Source organism: Oncorhynchus keta, unplaced genomic scaffold (genome assembly GCF_023373465.1).
Source record: "Oncorhynchus keta strain PuntledgeMale-10-30-2019 unplaced genomic scaffold, Oket_V2 Un_scaffold_3114_pilon_pilon, whole genome shotgun sequence".
Classification (NCBI taxonomy): Eukaryota; Metazoa; Chordata; class Actinopteri; order Salmoniformes; family Salmonidae; genus Oncorhynchus; species Oncorhynchus keta.
Genome location: NW_026290913.1, coordinates 441,153 through 460,000, shown reverse-complemented (window position 1 = coordinate 460,000; position 18,848 = coordinate 441,153). Strand labels below are relative to the sequence as shown.

Here is an 18,848-nt window from a genome sequence, read left to right as displayed (position 1 = left end):
AAGTGGCCAGTGATTCTGTGTCTATATATAGGGCAGGGTTGAGTAACCAGGTGGTAGCCAGCTAGTGATGGCTATTTAACAGTCTGATGGACTTGAGATAGAAGCTGTTTTTCAGTCTCTCAGTCCCAGTTTTGATGCACCTGTACTGACGTCATCTTCTGGATGACAAAGGGGTGAACATGCCGTGGCTCGGGTGGTTGATGTCCTTGATGATGATATTTTTAGCCTTCCCGTGACATCGGGTGCTGCAGGTGTCCTGGAGGGCAGGTAGTTTGCCCCTGGTGATGCATTGGGCAGACTGTACCACCCTCTGAAGAGCCCTGTGGTTGCGGGTGGTGCAGTTGCCGTACCAGGCGGTGATACAGCCCGACAGGATGCCCTCAATTGTACATCTGTAAAAGTTTGTGAGGGTCTTAGGAGACAAGTCAAATTTCTTGAGCCTCCTGAGGTTAAAGAGGTGCTGTTGTGCCTTCTTCACCACACTGTCTGTGTGGGTGGACCATTTCAGATGGTCAGTGATGTGTACGCCGAGGAACTTGAAGCTTTCCACCTTCTCCACTGCTGTCCCGTCGACAGTTGCACAGGGCGACAGTTGCACAGACCCAGGGCCCCTAGTGTAATGATGAGCTTGGAGGGTTGAGCTATAGTCAATGAACAACATTCTTATGTAGGTTTGCATCTGTGGATCTCTCTATACCCCCTCCCCTCTCTCCCTTACCTCCCTTCTCTCTCCTCTCTACCCCCAAGTTCTGTGGTAGTTAATATGTCCTACTCTACTGTGATAGAGCCTACCATGTCATCAGACTGAACTTTCATTATGTACCAAGTCAGCTCTCATTACACTCTGTGTGTGTGTGTGTGTGTGTGTGTGTGTGTGTGTGTGTGTGTGTGTGTGTGTGTGTGTGTGTGTGTGTGTGTGTGTGTGTGTGTGTGTGTGTGTGTGTGTGTGTGTGTGTGTGTGTGTGTGTGTGTGTGTGTGTGTGTGTGTGTGTGTGTGTGTCCACCAAGGTCATGTCACTACCAGTGTCTGTGTTTACACGATTCCTGGTCTTGTCTTAGATTACCTGTCTCTGTCAATATCAGGTCAGCCATAGCCTTGTCGCGAACCAGGCTCACGCGTGACATTAGCGGTAATGACAACGTGAGATTAGGTCAGCCATGTTATAGGTCTAGCAGGACTTGTTGCAGAATGTAAATCAGAGAATGTAAACCCTTCCAGGCTTCTCACTTCCTGGCTACCTGGATATATTTCAGGATTCACCTAGTCCTTGTTCCGATTCTCCTCTCTTCTACGAAAATGTGCACTTGCAAACTGCCTGTCATGGATTTCAAATGATTGCTGTAAACATTGGCTGGAGGGAGTCTCCACCATCCATGGCAGGGAGTGTAGAAGTGCACTTTGAGAGAAGGGTGGAGAATCAGGATGTAGCACAAGAGTTGAGTGACTGCCTGCACCCAGCAGTCGCTGTCCAGTCTCCAGTGGTGCTGAACTTCCATCGCTGTCCACTTCCGTGGGTCTGGATATCAGATCTCCCCTATTAGCTTGATTGGTTGTTTCAGCCTTTTACTCCTGTGGAAAGTTCACCACATCATACCTCAGTCCAGACATGCATGTTAACATTCTGCCTTTTTCATTTCCCCTGACAGAGCACGATAAGCACCGTCTATGCAAGAGCACAGAATACATGAACCTTCACTTTAAAGTCAAGTGGTTCCACAACGAGTACGTCCGTGAACTGGCTGCCTTCAAGGACACACCCCCTGAGTATTCTCTGTAAGTAGTGTACTGCATGCACACACGCACACACACACACACACACACACACACACACACACACACACACACACACACACACACACACACACACACACACACACACACACACACACACACACACACACACACACACACGCGCACACAAAGATTATGCCCCCAAAACATGCTACCTCTCATCATTACCAATAACAGGGGAGGTAAGCATTTTTCTGGAGGTATGATATTTATCCCTCCAAGTTTTTCACTCATCGTGATTCACAATTCCTTCATAATTATCCGTAATCATGGTACATTCTTTAAAAAAAGTATTTAAATTGGTTCTTCGGACTATCTCCATTGGAGAACCTTTTTTGCCTCCATGTAGAACCCTTTTGTAGCTGGAACCAAATACATTTTATTAGGATCCCCATTAGCCGATGCCAATGGCGACAACTAGTCTTACTGGGGTCCGACACATAACAAAATTATAATAAAATATAACAATAAAACCTAACAATTTACAATAATAGTGACTCCAAAATGATCCAATACATTATTTACCATTTCTATTGGGCACAACATAAACCAAAACACAACTGAAACAAACTGCAAATGCATCCAACTTCCGGCGCCGACAGAGATGGCCGCCTTGCTTCGCGTTCCTAGGAAACTATGCAGTTTTTTGTTTTTTTTACGTGTTATTTCTTACATTAGTACCCCAGGTCATCTTAGGTTTCATTACATGCAGTCGAGAAGAACTACTGAATTTAAGAGCAGCGTCAACTCACCATCAGTATGACCAATGAATATGACTTTCCCGGAGCGGATCCTGTGTTCTGCCTTCCACCCAGGACAACGGAATGGATCCCAGCCTGCGACCCAAAACAACGACGTCGTAAAAGAGGCAAACGAAGCAGTCTTCTGGTCAGGCTCCGGAGACGGGCACATCGCTCGCCACTCCCTAGCACACTACTCGCCAATGTCCAGTCTCTTGACAACAAGGTTGATGAAATCCGAGCAAGGGTAGCATTCCAGAGGGACATCAAGGACTGTAACGTTCTTTGCTTTACGGAAACATGGCTCACTCGAGAGACGCTATCAGAGTCGGTGCAGCCAGCTGGTGCTTTATGGTTAACGAGACGTGGTGTGGTCACAACAACATACAGGAACTCAAGTCCTTCTGTTCACCTGATTTAGAATTCCTCACAATCAAATGTGGACCGCATTATCTACCAAGGGAATTCTCTTCGATTATAATCACAGCCGTATATATTCCCCCCCAAGCAGACACATCGATGGCTCTGAACGAACTTTATTTGACTCTTTGCAAACTGGAATCCACAAATTCTGAGGCTGCATTCATTGTACCTGGGGATTTTAACAAGGCTTATCTGAAAACAAGACTCCCTAAATTGTATCAGCATATCGATTGCGCAACCAGGGCTGGTAAAACCTTGGATCATTGCTATTCTAACTTCCGCAATGCATATAAGGCCCACGACTCCATTTTGTTGATCCCTGCCTACAGACAGAAACTAAAACAAGAGGCTCCCACGCTGAGGTCTGTTCAACGCTGGTCCGACCAATCTGATTCCACGCTCCAAGACTGCTTCCATCACGTGGAATGGGATATGTTTCGTATTGGGTCAAACAACAACATTGACGAATACGCTGATTCGGTGAGCGAGTTCATTAGAATGTGCGTTGAAGATGTCTTACCCATAGCAACGATTAAAACATTCCCAAACCAGAAACCGTGGATTGATGGCAGCATTCACGTGAAACTGAAAGTGCGAACCATTGCTTTCAATCAGGGCAAGGTGACCGGAAACATGACCGAATACAAACAGTGTAACTATTCCCTCTGCAAGGCAATCAAACAAGCTAAGTGTCAGTATAGAGACAAAGTAGAATCACAATTCAACAGACACAAGAGGTATGTGGCAGGGTCTACAGTCAATCACGGATTACAAAAAGAAAACGAGCCCAGTCACGGACCAGGATGCCTTGCTCCCAGGCAGACTAAATAACTTTTTTGACCACTTTGAGGACAATAAAGTGCCACTGACACGGCCCGCAACCAAAACATGCGGACTCTCCTTCACTAAAGCCGAGGTGAAAAAAACATTTAAACGTGTTAACCCTCGCAAGGCTGCAGGCCCAGACGACATCCCCAACCGCACCCTCAGAGCATGCGCAGACCAGCTGGCTGGTGTGTTTACGGACATATTCAATCAATCCTTATCCCAGTCTGTTGTTCCCACATGCTTCAAGAGGGCCACCATTGTTCCTGTTCCCAAGAAAGCTAAGGTCACTGAGCTAAACGACTACCGCCCCCGTAGCACTCACTTCCGTCATCATGAAGTGCTTTGAGAGACTAGTCAAGGACCATATCACCTCCACCCTACCTGACACCCTAGACCCACTCCAATTTGTTTACCGCCCAAATAGGTCCACAGACGATGCAATCTCAACCACACTGCACACTGCCCTAACCCATCTGGACAAGAGGAATACCTATGTGAGAATGCTGTTCATCGACTACAGCTCAGCATTTAACACCATAGTACCCTCCAAACTCATCATCAAGCTCGAGACCCTGGGTCTCGACCCCGCCCTGTGCAACTGGGTACTGGACTTCCTGACGGGCCGGTAACAACATCTCCACCCCGCTGATCATCAACACTGGGGCCCCACAAGGGTGCGTTCTGAGCCCTCTCCTGTACTCCCTGTTCACCCACGACTGCGTGGCCACGCACTCCTCCAACTCAATCATCAAGTTTGCGGACGACACAACAGTGATAGGCATGATTACCAACAACGACGAGACGGCCTACAGGGAGGAGGTGAGGGCCCTCAGAGTGTGGTGTCAGGAAAATAACCTCACACTCAACGTTAACAAAACTAAGGAGATGATTGTGGACTTCAGGAAACAGCAGAGGGAACACCCCCCCTATCCACATTGATGGAACAGTAGTGGAGAGGGTAGTAAGTTTTAAGTTCCTCGGCGTACACATCACAGACAAACTGAATTGGTCCACCCACACAGACAGCATCGTGAAGAAGGTGCAGCAGCGCCTCTTCAACCTCAGGAGGCTGAAGAAATTCGACTTGTCACCAAAAGCACTCACACACTTCTACAGATGCACAATCGAGAGCATCCTGTCGGGCTGTATCACCGCCTGGTACGGCAACTGCTCCGCCCACAACCGTAAGGCTCTCCAGAGGGTAGTGAGGTCTGCACAATGCATCACCGGGGGCAAACTACCTGCCCTCCAGGACACCTACACCACACGATGTCACAGGAAGGCCATAAAGATCATCAAGGACAACAACCACCCGAGCCACTGCCTGTTCACCCCGCTATCATCCAGAAGGCGAGGTCAGTACAAGTGTATCAAAGCTGGGACCGAGAGACTGAAAAACAGCTTCTATCTCAAGGCCATCAGACTGTTAAACAGCCACCACTAACATTGAGTGGCTGCTGCCAACACACTGACTCAACTCCAGCCACTTTAATAATGGGAATTGATGTAAAATATATCACTAGCCACTTTAAACAATACTACTTACAGTTTTTTTCGATTGCTAAACGACAGTGGACACAACTGGAGTCACATGTGCAAAACTCTAACTACAGTCTGTACAGCAGCAGTTCATGTGGACCAAACTCTAGTACATTTTTCATTGCTTGAACACAGTTTTCAAAACGCTACACACTTATCCCATGACTTTAACCACAACTTGCACAACACTGTGGATTTACAGCACTTTGTTCAAATGCTACCACACTGCTGTCAAAACTGTGAACCACACATTCAAAACGGAATAGATTTCAGCCTTGTGCCTTTCAAAAACTGCTGATTGCAATTTAAGCTGAAAGGCTAAGCAGGTGTCTTGTTTTAGACTTGTTAGTGAACACACACACATATTACAGTATATATAGGTAGAGCTCAGAAAGACACATTTTGGAAATGGAACAAGGAAGATGGGTTCGTGGAGGGAGAAGGGTGGGAGGGAGAGGGCGGATGCGTGGAGGAAGACAAAGAAGACAAAGAGCTGTTATTTCAGATGAAATAAGGGCTACACTTATAGACCATGTCGTGAACCATGGTCTCTCATTGAGAGGTGCAACCCAATCTGCAAAGATCCAAAGTGGCATCTGTAATGCGAATTCTCCATCATGCAAACAGGTGAGAGTTACATCCTTACAGTAAATGAAAACATTACAGGAATCTATTTTGTATTGCAATTATAGAATATTTACACAGATATATATTACAGTAAGTTTGACTGTAAAATATATTTTTACAACAGGACCCAAAGGCTGCCCCCAACAGGGGGAAGAGGAAAAATATTTTCAGATGCGCAGGAAAATGCTATTGTTGACATGGTTGTTGTCAACAATGCAATAAAACTGCGGGAGATTGAAGATAGAGTGCTGGCTGATAATGATATATTTGAACATTTTAATTCTGTCAGCACGACAACTATTGCTCGAGGCCTAAAGAAACACCAAGTTACAATGAAACAGTTATACACTGTACCGTTCGAGAGAAACAGTGAACGGGTAAAAGAGCAAAGATACCAATATGTCCAGGTAAGACGTCTGAGGTTACATACACAGCTATACAAAATATTTACAGTAAAAAAAACACTAGCATTTCTACAGTAAAAATGTGCACTTACTGTTTTTCAGAGAGTAATGGAGGTGGAAGCACTGGAAAGACCACATTCATTTGTATTTATCGATGAAGCTGGATTTAACCTTGCCAAAACACGGCGCAGAGGAAGGAATGTTATAGGTCAAAGGGCCACTGTGGAGGTTCCAGGCCAAAGGGGGGGAAATATCACCATGTGTGCTGCAATGGCCAATGATGGTTTGCTTCTCAACACACGACTCATTGGCCCATACAACACAGAAAGGCTTATAGCTTTCCCAGAACAGCTCTATGCTCAGCTAGTGCCAGCAGAACAGGGGGAGCCAGTAAGAAACCCCCAAGTTTTTGTCATAGTTTGCGATAACGTTGCTTTTCACCACTCTGCAGCTGTCACAGATTGGTTTGCAGCACATCACAGATGTATGGTTTTGTACCTGCCTGCCTGCCCAATAGAGGAGTTTTTCTGCCTGCATATTCACCCTTCCTCAACCCAATAGAGGAGTTTTTCTACCTGCATATTCACCCTTCCTCAACCCAATAGAGGAGTTTTTCTCTGCCTGGAGGTGGAAAGTGTTTGGTCACCACCCACATGACGAAATGTCTCTTTTGGAAGCCATGCGTGCCGGATGTGAGGACACGAGTCCAGAGGACTGCCAGGGATGGATAAGGCACTCCAGAAGGTTCTTCCCCAGGTGCATGGCAAGAGAAAACATTAGATGTGATGTTGAAGAAAACCTGTGGCCTGATGCTAGAGAGAGGCAGGATTAGCCCCTCAATTATTTGTTTCGAATTACAGTATGTACTTTTAGTTTCTACCTTTTTTTTCTCATTACTGTAATTCTGTAAATTACTACAGACTATTGAAGCAAACTGCTAATTTTCATTTACCTTAAAGAATTGTTATGTTCTAAACATTTTAATACATCATGTGAAAGAATGTCACTCTTTTCTTTGAAGAAAATATTACTTTGTATGAAGTCACTGAAATTGTTCAAACTGTAAAGACGGAAAGTTAGTATTTTCTGTATTGGTGTTTGATGCTAGTGTTTTTACTCTCAGTGTGTTCTGAGTGACAGTGTGTGTTATCTCAGTGAGGGTTGTGCATAGTGTTTGGCTGCACTGAGCTTGTTTTGAGCCATGTGTTAAGAGTTGTGTTGCTTGGAATGAGTTTTGCAGGTGATGTGAACTGTTTAGCTCAGGTGACTGTTGGTAGTGCAGACTGTAGTTAGAGTTTTGCACATGTGACTCCAGTTGTGCCCACTGTCGTTTAGCAATCGAAAAAAACTGTAATATAATGTTTACATACCCTACATTATTTATCTCATATGTATACGTATATATTGTACTCTATATCATCTACTGCATCTTTATGTAATACATGTATCACTAGCCACTTTAAACTATGCCACTTTGTTTACATACTCATCTCATATGTATATACTGTACTCTATACCATCTACTGTATCTTGCCTATGACGCTCTGTACCATCACTCATTCATATATCTTTATGTACATATTCTTTATCCCTTTACACTTGTGTGTATAAGGTAGTAGTTTTGGAATTGTTAGCTAGATTACTCGTTGGTTATTACTGCATTGTCGGAACTAGAAGCACAAGCATTTCGCTACATTCACACTAACATCTGATAACCATGTGTATGTGACAAATAAAATTGGATTTGATTTGATTTGACAAGTTTGTAGAGTCACGTACCAGGAAAATGGGACCAAATACTACACTTTTGACTAAATGTAATACACTACAAGTGAAACTGTCAAATACTTATGACACCTTCAAATGGGGGGACTAGATACATAAAGTGCTTTCATTTCTAAACAGTAAAACAGATGTGTATGAAAATACCCTCAAATTAAAGGTGACATTCTGAACTGTGTGTGTGTGTTTGTCCTCCAGGTGGTTTGAGCCGTTTGTCATTCAGTGGCTGTCTGAGAATGAGGATGTTGCCATGGACTTCCTACACGGAGCTCTGGGGAGCGACAAGAAGCTTGGCGTGAGTACTCACACACACTCCTCTTTCCTCACTCGCTCACTCTCACTCGTTCACTGTCTGGTAGTCCTCTGTCTCTTCTCAGTGAGGGATGAATAAATAACAGCAGTGTTGACATACAGCACTCTGCTGCTCTGCTCACCCCAATGAAATACTGCACCATTGTGAAGTACTAAAGCTCTCTCTCTCCCTATCTCTCTCTCTCTCCTCTTTTTCTCTCTCGGCCAATCTATTTCTCTCCTCTCTTTCTCCCCCTTCTCTTTCTCGCTCTCTCCCTCCTTCTCTGTCTCTTTCTCTGTCTCTCTCTGTCTCTTTCTCTAGTTCCAGCCAACGTCAGAACATGTCCTGTTCTCCTGTTCGGTGGTGGATGTGTTCACTCAGCTCAACCAGAGTTTTGAGATCATTAAGAAGCTGGAGTGCCCCAACCCACAGGCCCTGGCTCACTTCATGTGCCGCTTTGCTAAGGTCAGGCACTAACCCCCAACCTAATGTCCCTAGCTGTGTGTGTGTGTGTGTGTGTGTGTGTGTGTGTGTGTGTGTGTGTGTGTGTGTGTGTGTGTGTGTGTGTGTGTGTGTGTGTGTGTGTGTGTGTGTGTGTGTGTGTGTGTGTGTGTGTGTGTGTGTGTGTGTGTGTGTGTGTGTGTGTGTGTGTGTGTCTGTTTGACTGTGTGTGTTACAACTCAGTATTGTTCATTCCCTTTCTTGTATTTTTTCTAGACCATCAACAAGGTTCTGTTGCAGTATGCTGCAATCATAACCAAGGATTTTGGCTTGTATCTGAACCAGGAGAAAGTGGTAAGTGTTTTCTGGATGCACATAATGATCATTCTGCACACATAAAAAGATGGACCAGCCCATCTAGCATTTACCTAAACTTCCCTCTGGCCAGTCTGGTTCTGAATAGTACTGTTACATTCTATATCTATAATAACATGACTGTGTCTCTGTGACAGCCCTGCATCCTCATCAACAACATCCAGCAGCTCAGAGTTCAGCTGGAGAAGATGTTTGAGTCCATGGGAGGCAAACAGGTCTGTACTGTAGCAACCCCTTACCTTTATACATACCCCTTACCCTTTACCCCAACCCCAAGACCATGGGAGGCAAGCAGGTCTGGATCTCTTCTTCCCCCCTCATATCCCCATGTCCCCAGACCCTCCCTAATCCCTGTCATACCCCATCAGACAATCCTCACCTTCCCCCTAGATCTATCTGAAGTCTCGTTCTATTTCTCCACTCTTCTAACTCTTCTCCCTCCATCCTGTCTGGTCTTGTACGTTCTACTTTGTTTCTTTTATAAATGTTGTTTTATAAATGTTTGATGAATGTATGGGGGAAAGCCCTTAGTCTGTGTCTTGGGTTTCAGATATTCTAGCATGTCCCCCTCAACGATTTCTGTCTGTCTGTCTCTCTGTCTCTCCCTCTAAGTCTGTCTGTCAGACCCCCGCTAAGTGTCTGTCTCTCTGTCTGTTTCTCACTCTAAGTCTGTATGTCTGTCCCCCTCTAAGCCTGTATTTCTGTCCCTCTCTAAGTCTCTCTGTCCACCTCTAAGTCTGTCTGTAAGTCTATCTGTCCCCCTGCTCTGAGTCAGTCAGTCAGTCAGTCAGTCAGTCAGTCAGTCAGTCTGTCTGTCAGTCTGTCTGTCTGTCTGTCTGTCTGTCTGTCTGTCTGTCTGTCTGTCTGTCTGTCTGTCTGTCTGTCTGACTGACTGACAGCCTCTCTGCCTCTCTGTCTCTCCCTCTAATTATATCTGTCTGTCTAACTGTCTGTCTGCCTCTCCCTCTGAGTATATCTGCATGTCTATCTATCTGGTATGTCTGTCTCTCTCTCGCTCTCTGTCTCTGTCTCTCTGACTGTCTCTGTGTCTGTCTCTCTCTGCCTGTGTCTGTGTCTGTCTGATCCTGAGAATATAGCAACAGTTTTCTGTTATGTGCATGGTGTCTCTCTCCTGTTTCTAACGTTTTAAATGCCTTGAGTTATGTCTTCTGTGGTCTTGTGTTTCCCCATTCTACCCTGCTCTCTTTCAAGGAGGAGGGGGCTGTGTCCTTTTGCAAGGTGTGTAGTATAGGACTCCTACCTCCTACCATCCTAACCCCCCTTTACTATACATAGGACTCCTACCTCCTACCATCCTAACCCCCCTTTACTAAACATGGGACTCCTACCTCCTACCATCCTAACCCCCCTTTACTAAACATTGGACTCCTACCTCCTACCATCCTAACCCCTTTTACTAAACATAGGACTCCTACCTCCTACCATCCTAACCCCCCTTTACTAAACATAGGACTCCTACCTCCTACCATCCTAACCCCCTTTACTAAACATAGGACTCCAACCTCCTACCATCCTAACCCCCCTATACTAAACATAGGACTCCAACCTCCTACAATCCTAACCCCCCTTTACTAAACATTGGACTCCAACCTCCTACCATCCTAACCCCTTTACTAAACATAGGACTCCTACCTCCTACCATCCTAACCCCCCTTTACTAACCATAGGACTCCTACCTCCTACCATCCTAACCCCCCTTTACTAAACATAGGACTCCTACCTCCTACCATCCTAACCCCCCTTTACTAAACATAGGACTCCTACCTCCTACCATCCTGTCCTTCTGTAGCACAGATGGTAGAGCATAATAATAATAATAATAATAATATATGCCATTTAGCAGACGCTTTTATGCAAAGCGACTTACAGTCATGTGTGCATACATTCTACGTATGGGTGGTCCCGGGAATCGAACCCACTACCCTGGCGTTACAAGCGCCATGCTCTACCAACTGAGCTACAGAAGGACCACAAGCATGGCGCTTGTAACGCCAGGGTAGTGGGTTCGATTCCCGGGACCACCCATACGTAGAATGTATGCACACATGACTGTAAGTCGCTTTGCATAAAAGCGTCTGCTAAATGGCATATATTATTATATTATTATTATATTATATCCTAACCCCCTTTACTAAACATAGGACTCCTACCTCCTACCATCCTAAGCCCCCTTTACTAAACATAGGACTCCTACCTCCTACCATCCTAACCCCCCTTTACTAAACATAGGACTCCTACCTCCTACCATCCTAACACCCGTTTAATAAACATAGGACTCCTACCTCCTACCATCCTACCCCCCTTTACTAAACATAGGACTCCTACCTCCTACCATCCTAACCCCCCTTTACTAAACATAGGACTCCTACCTCCTACCATCCTAACCCCCCTTTACTAAACATAGGACTCCTACCTCCTACCATCCTAACCCCCCTTTACTAAACATAGGACTCCTACCTCCTACCATCCTAACCCCCCTTTACTAACCATAGGACTCCTACCTCCTACCATCCTAACCCCCTTTACTAAACATAGGACTCCTACCTCCTACCATTCTAATCCCCCTTTACTAAACATAGGACTCCTACCACCTACCATCCGAACCCCCCTTTACTAAACATAGGACTCCTACCTCCTAACATCCTAACCCCCCTTTACTAAACATAGGACTCCTACCACCTACCATCCGAACCCCCCTTTACTAAACATAGGACTCCTACCTCCTACCATCCTAACCCCCCTTTACTAAACATAGGACTCCTATCTCCTACCATCCTAACCCCCCTTTACTAAACATTGGACTCCAACCTCCTACCATCCTAACCCCCTTTACTAAACATAGGACTCCTACCTCCTACCATCCTAACCCCCCTTTACTAAACATAGGACTCCTACCACCTACCATCCTAACCCCCTTTACTAAACATAGGACTCCAACCTCCTACCATCCTAACCCCCTATACTAAACATAGGACTCCAACCTCCTACCATCCTAACCCCCTTTACTAAACATTGGACTCCAACCTCCTACCATCCTAACCCCCTTTACTAAACATAGGACTCCTACCTCCTACCATCCTAACCCCCTTTACTAAACATAGGACTCCTACCACCTACCATCCTAACCCCCTTTACTAAACATAGGACTCCAACCTCCTACCATCCTAACCCCACTATACTAAACATAGGACTCCAACCTCCTACCATCCTAACCCCCTTTACTAAACATTGGACTCCAACCTCCTACCATCCTAACCCCTTTACTAAACATAGGACTCCTACCTCCTACCATCCTAACCCCCTTTACTAAACATAGGACTCCTACCACCTACCATCCTAACCCCTTTACTAAACATAGGACTCAACCTCCTACCATCCTAACCCCACTATACTAAACATAGGACTCCAACCTCCTACCATCCTAACCCCCTTTACTAAACATTGGACTCCAACCTCCTACCATCCTAACCCCCTTTACTAAACATAGGACTCCTACCTCCTACCATCCTAACCCCCTTTACTAAACATAGGACTCCTACCTCCTACCATTCTAACCCCCCTTTACTAAACATAGGACTCCTACCACCTACCATCCTAACCCCCTTTACTAAACATAGGACTCCTACCTCCTACCATCCTAACCCCCCTTTACTAAACACAGTACTCCTACCTCCTACCATTCTAACCCCCCTTTACTAAACATAGGACTCCTACCACCTACCATCCTAACCCCCTTTACTAAACATAGTACTCCTACCTCCTACCATCCTAACCCCCCTTTACTAAACATAGTACTCCTACCTCCTACCATCCTAACCCCCCTTTACTAAACATAGGACTCCTACCACCTACCATCCTAACCCCCTTTACTAAACATAGGACTCCTACCTCCTACCATCCTAACCCCCCTTTACTAAACATAGTACTCCTACCTCCTACCATCCTAACCCCCCTTTACTAAACATAGGACTCCTACCTCCTACCATCCTAACCCCCCTTTACTAAACATAGTACTCCTACCTCCTACCATCCTAACCCCCCTTTACTAAACATAGGACTCCTACCACCTACCATCCTAACCCCCTTTACTAAACATAGGACTCCTACCTCCTACCATCCTAACCCCCCTTTACTAAACATAGTACTCCTACCTCCTACCATCCTAACCCCCCTTTACTAAACATAGGACTCCTACCTCCTACCATCCTACCCCCTTTACTAAACATAGGACTCCTACCTTCTACCATCCTAACCCCCCTTTACTAAACATAGGACTCCTACCACCTACCATCCGAACCCCCCTTTACTAAACATAGGACTCCTACCTCCTACCATCCTAACCCCCCTTTACTAAACATAGGACTCCTACCACCTACCATCCGAACCCCCCTTTACTAAACATAGGACTCCTACCTCCTACCATCCTAACCCCCCTTTACTAAACATAGGACTCCTATCTCCTACCATCCTAACCCCCCTTTACTAAACATAGGACTCCTACCTCCTACCATCCTAACCCCCCTTTACTAAACATAGGACTCCTACCTCCTACCATCCTAACCCCCCTTTACTAAACATAGGACTCCTACCTCCTACCATCCTAACCCCCTTTACTAAACATAGGACTCCAACCTCCTACCATCCTAACCCCCCTTTACTAAACATTGGACTCCAACCTCCTACCATCCTAACCCCCCTTTACTAAACATAGGACTCCTACCTCCTACCATCCTAACCCCCCTTTACTAAACATAGGACTCCTACCACCTACCATCCTAACCCCCTTTACTAAACATAGGACTCCTACCTCCTACCATCCTAACCCCCCTTTACTAAACATAGTACTCCTACCTCCTACCATCCTAACCCCCCTTTACTAAACATAGGACTCCTACCTCCTACCATCCTACCCCCTTTACTAAACATAGGACTCCTACCTCCTACCATCCTAACCCCCTTTACTAAACATAGAACTCCTACCACCTACCATCCGAACCCCCCTTTACTAAACATAGGACTCCTACCTCCTACCATCCTAACCCCCCTTTACTAAACATAGGACTCCTACCTCCTACCATCCTAACCCCCCTTTACTAAACATAGTACTCCTACCTCCTACCATCCTAACCCCCCTTTACTAAACATAGGACTCCTACCTCCTACCATCCTAACCCCCCTTTACTAAACATAGGACTCCTACCACCTACCATCCGAACCCCCCTTTACTAAACATAGGACTCCTACCTCCTACCATCCTAACCCCCCTTTAGTAAACATAGGATTCCTACCTCCTACCATCCTAACCCCCCTTTACTAAACATAGGACTCCTACCTCCTACCATCCTAACCCCCCTTTACTAAACATAGGACTCTTACCTCCTACCATCCTAACCCCCTTTACTAAACATAGGACTCCTACCTCCTACCATCCTAACCCCCCTTTACTAAACATAGGACTCCTACCTCCTACCATCCTAACCCCCCTTTACTAAACATAGGACTCCTATCTCCTACCATCCTAACCCCCCTTTACTAAACATAGGACTCCTACCTCCTACCATCCTAACCCCCCTTTACTAAACATAGGACTCCTACCTCCTACCATCCTAACCCGCCTTTACTAAACATAGGACTCCTACCACCTACCATCCGAACCCCCCTTTACTAAACATAGGACTCCTACCTCCTACCATCCTAACCCCCCTTTAGTAAACATAGGATTCCTACCTCCTACCATCCTAACCCACCTTTACGAAACATAGGACTCCTACCTCCTACCATCCTAACCCCCTTTACTAAACATAGTACTCCTACCTCCTACCATCCTAACCCCCCTTTACTAAACATAGGACTCCTACCTCCTACCATCCTAACCCCCTTTACTAAACATAGGACTCCTACCTTCTACCATCCTAACCCCCTTTACTAAACATAGGACTCTACCACCTACCATCCGAACCCCCTTACTAAACATAGGACTCCTACCTCCTACCATCCTAACCCCCTTTACTAAACATAGACTCCTACCACCTACCATCCGAACCCCTTTACTAAACATAGGACTCCTACCTCCTACCATCCTAACCCCCTTTACTAAACATAGGACTCCTATCTCCTACCATCCTAACCCCTTTACTAAACATAGGACTCCTACCTCCTACCATCCTAACCCCCTTTACTAAACATAGGACTCCTACCTCCTACCATCCTAACCCCTTTACTAAACATAGGACTCCTACCTCCTACCATCCTAACCCCTTTACTAAACATAGGACTCCAACCTCCTACCATCCTAACCCCCCTTTACTAAACATTGGACTCCAACCTCCTACCATCCTAACCCCCTTTACTAAACATAGGACTCCTACCTCCTACCATCCTAACCCCCTTTACCAAACATAGGACTCCTACCACCTTCCATCCTAACCCCTTTACTAAACATAGGACTCCTACCTCCTACCATCCTAACCCCCCTTTACTAAACATAGTACTCCTACCTCCTACCATCCTAACCCCCCTTTACTAAACATAGGACTCCTACCTCCTACCATCCTACCCCCTTTACTAAACATAGGACTCCTACCTCCTACCATCCTAACCCCCTTTACTAAACATAGAACTCCTACCACCTACCATCCGAACCCCCTTTACTAAACATAGGACTCCTACCTCCTACCATCCTAACCCCCCTTTACTACACATAGGACTCCTACCTCCTACCATCCTAACCCCCCTTTACTAAACATAGTACTCCTACCTCCTACCATCCTAACCCCCCTTTACTAAACATAGGACTCCTACCTCCTACCATCCTAACCCCCTTTACTAAACATAGGACTCCTACCACCTACCATCCGAACCCCTTTACTAAACATAGGACTCTACCTCCTACCATCCTAACCCCCTTAGTAAACATAGGATTCCTACCTCCTACCATCCTAACCCCCCTTTACGAAACATAGGACTCCTACCTCCTACCATCCTAACCCCCCTTTACTAAACATAGGACTCTTACCTCCTACCATCCTAACCCCTTTACTAAACATAGGACTCCTACCTCCTACCATCCTAACCCCCTTTACTAAACATATATGACTCCTACCTCCTACCATCCTAACCCCTTTACTAAACATAGGACTCCTATCTCCTACCATCCTAACCCCCCTTTACTAAACATAGGACTCCTACCTCCTACCATCCTAACCCCCCTTTACTAAACATAGGACTCCTACCTCCTACCATCCTAACCCCCCTTTACTAAACATAGGACTCCTACCACCTACCATCCTAACCCCCTTTACTAAACATAGGACTCCTACCACCTACCATCCGAACCCCCTTTACTAAACATAGGACTCCTACCTCCTACCATCCTAACCCCCCTTTACTAAACATAGGACTCCTACCACCTACCATCCGAACCCCCCTTTACTAAACATAGGACTCCTACCTCCTACCATCCTAACCCCCCTTTACTAAACATAGGACTCCTACCTCCTACCATCCTAACCCCCCTTTACTAAACATAGGACTCCTACCTCCTACCATCCTAACCCCCCTTTACTAAACATAGGACTCCTACCTCCTACCATCCTAACCCCCCTTTACTAAACATAGGACTCCTACCACCTACCATCCGAACCCCCCTTTACTAAACATAGGACTCCTACCTCCTACCATCCTAACCCCCTTTACTAAACATAGGACTCCAACCTCCTACCATCCTAACCCCCCTTTACTAAACATAGTACTCCAACCTCCTACCATCCTAACCCCTTTGCTAAACATAGGACTCCTACCTCCTACCATCCTAACCCCCTTTACTAAACATAGGACTCCTACCACCTACCATCCTAACCCCCTTTACTAAACATAGGACTCCTACCTCCTACCATCCTAACCCCCCTTTACTAAACATAGGACTCTACCTCCTACCATCCTAACCCCTTTACTAAACATAGGACTCCTACCTCCTACCATCCTAACCCCCTTTACTAAACATAGGACTCTTACCTCCTACCATCCTAACCCCTTTACTAAACATAGGACTCCTACCTCCTACCATCCTAACCCCCTTTACTAAACATAGGACTCCTACCTCCTACCATCCTAACCCCCTTTACTAAACATAGGACTCCTATCTCCTACCATCCTAACCCCCTTTACTAAACATAGGGACTCCTACCTCCTACCATCCTAACCCCTTTACTAAACATAGGACTCCTACCTCCTACCATCCTAACCCGCCTTTACTAAACATAGGACTCTACCACCTACCATCCCCCCCTTTACTAAACATAGGACTCCTACCTCCTACCATCCTAACCCCCTTTAGTAAACATAGGATTCCTACCTCCTACCATCCTAACCCACCTTTACGAAACATAGGACTCCTACCTCCTACCATCCTAACCCCTTTACTAAACATAGGTACTCCTACCTCCTACCATCCTAACCCCTTTACTAAACATAGGACTCCTACCTCCTACCATCCTAACCCCCTTTACTAAACATAGGACTCCTACCTTCTACCATCCTAACCCCTTTACTAAACATAGGACTCCTACCACCTACCATCCTAACCCCCTTTACTAAACATAGGACTCCTACCTCCTACCATCCTAACCCCCCTTTACTAAACATAGGACTCCTACCACCTACCATCCTAACCCCCTTTACTAAACATAGGACTCCTACCTCCTACCATCCTAACCCCTTTACTAAACATAGGACTCCTACCTCCTACCATCCTAACCCCCCTTTACTAAACATAGGACTCCTACCTCCTACCATCCTAACCCCCCTTTACTAAACATAGGACTCCTACCTCCTACCATCCTAACCCCCTTTACTAAACATAGGACTCCTACCTCCTACCATCCTAACCCCCTTTACTAAACATAGGACTCCAACCTCCTACCATCCTAACCCCCCTTTACTAAACATTGGACTCCAACCTCCTACCATCCTAACCCCCCTTTACTAAACATAGGACTCCTACCTCCTACCATCCTAACCCCCTTTACAAAACATAGGACTCCTACCACCTACCATCCTAACCCCTTTACTAAACATAGGACTCCTACCTCCTACCATCCTAACCCCCCTTTACTAAACATAGTACTCCTACCTCCTACCATCCTAACCCCCCTTTACTAAACATAGGACTCCTACCTCCTACCATCCTACCCCCTTTACTAAACATAGGACTCCTACCTCCTACCATCCTAACCCCCCTTTACTAAACATAGAACTCCTACCACCTACCATCCGAACCCCCCTTTACTAAACATAGGACTCCTACCTCCTACCATCCTAACCCCCTTTACTAAACATAGGAACTCCTACCTCCTACCATCCTAACCCCCCTTTACTAAACATAGGACTCCTACCTCCTACCATCCTAACCCCCCTTTACTAAACATAGGACTCCTACCTCCTACCATCCTAACCCCCCTTTACTAAACATAGGACTCCTACCACCTACCATCCGAACCCCCCTTTACTAAACATAGGACTCCTACCTCCTACCATCCTAACCCCCCTTTAGTAAACATAGGATTCCTACCTCCTACCATCCTAAC

At 45.9% G+C, this 18,848-nt stretch overlaps 1 protein-coding gene across 3 annotated transcripts in view; it reads left to right on the top strand.

Annotated features, from left to right (window-relative positions):
• LOC118374656 (protein unc-13 homolog C-like) overlaps nt 1-18,848 on the top strand; it is a 260,042-nt gene that overhangs the window by 150,082 nt on the left and 91,112 nt on the right. The window contains exons 19-24 of one of the 3 annotated variants that reach the window (XM_052515795.1): nt 1,648-1,774; nt 8,334-8,430; nt 8,749-8,892; nt 9,145-9,222; nt 9,381-9,458; nt 10,459-10,482. In XM_052515795.1, the coding sequence (XP_052371755.1) occupies nt 1,648-1,774; nt 8,334-8,430; nt 8,749-8,892; nt 9,145-9,222; nt 9,381-9,458; nt 10,459-10,482 (548 nt within the window). Of the gene's footprint in view, nt 1-1,647; nt 1,775-8,333; nt 8,431-8,748; nt 8,893-9,144; nt 9,223-9,380; nt 9,459-10,455; nt 10,483-18,848 lie in introns of all 3 variants that reach the window. The other 2 variants (XM_052515794.1, XM_052515796.1) reach the window with 2 other exon arrangements.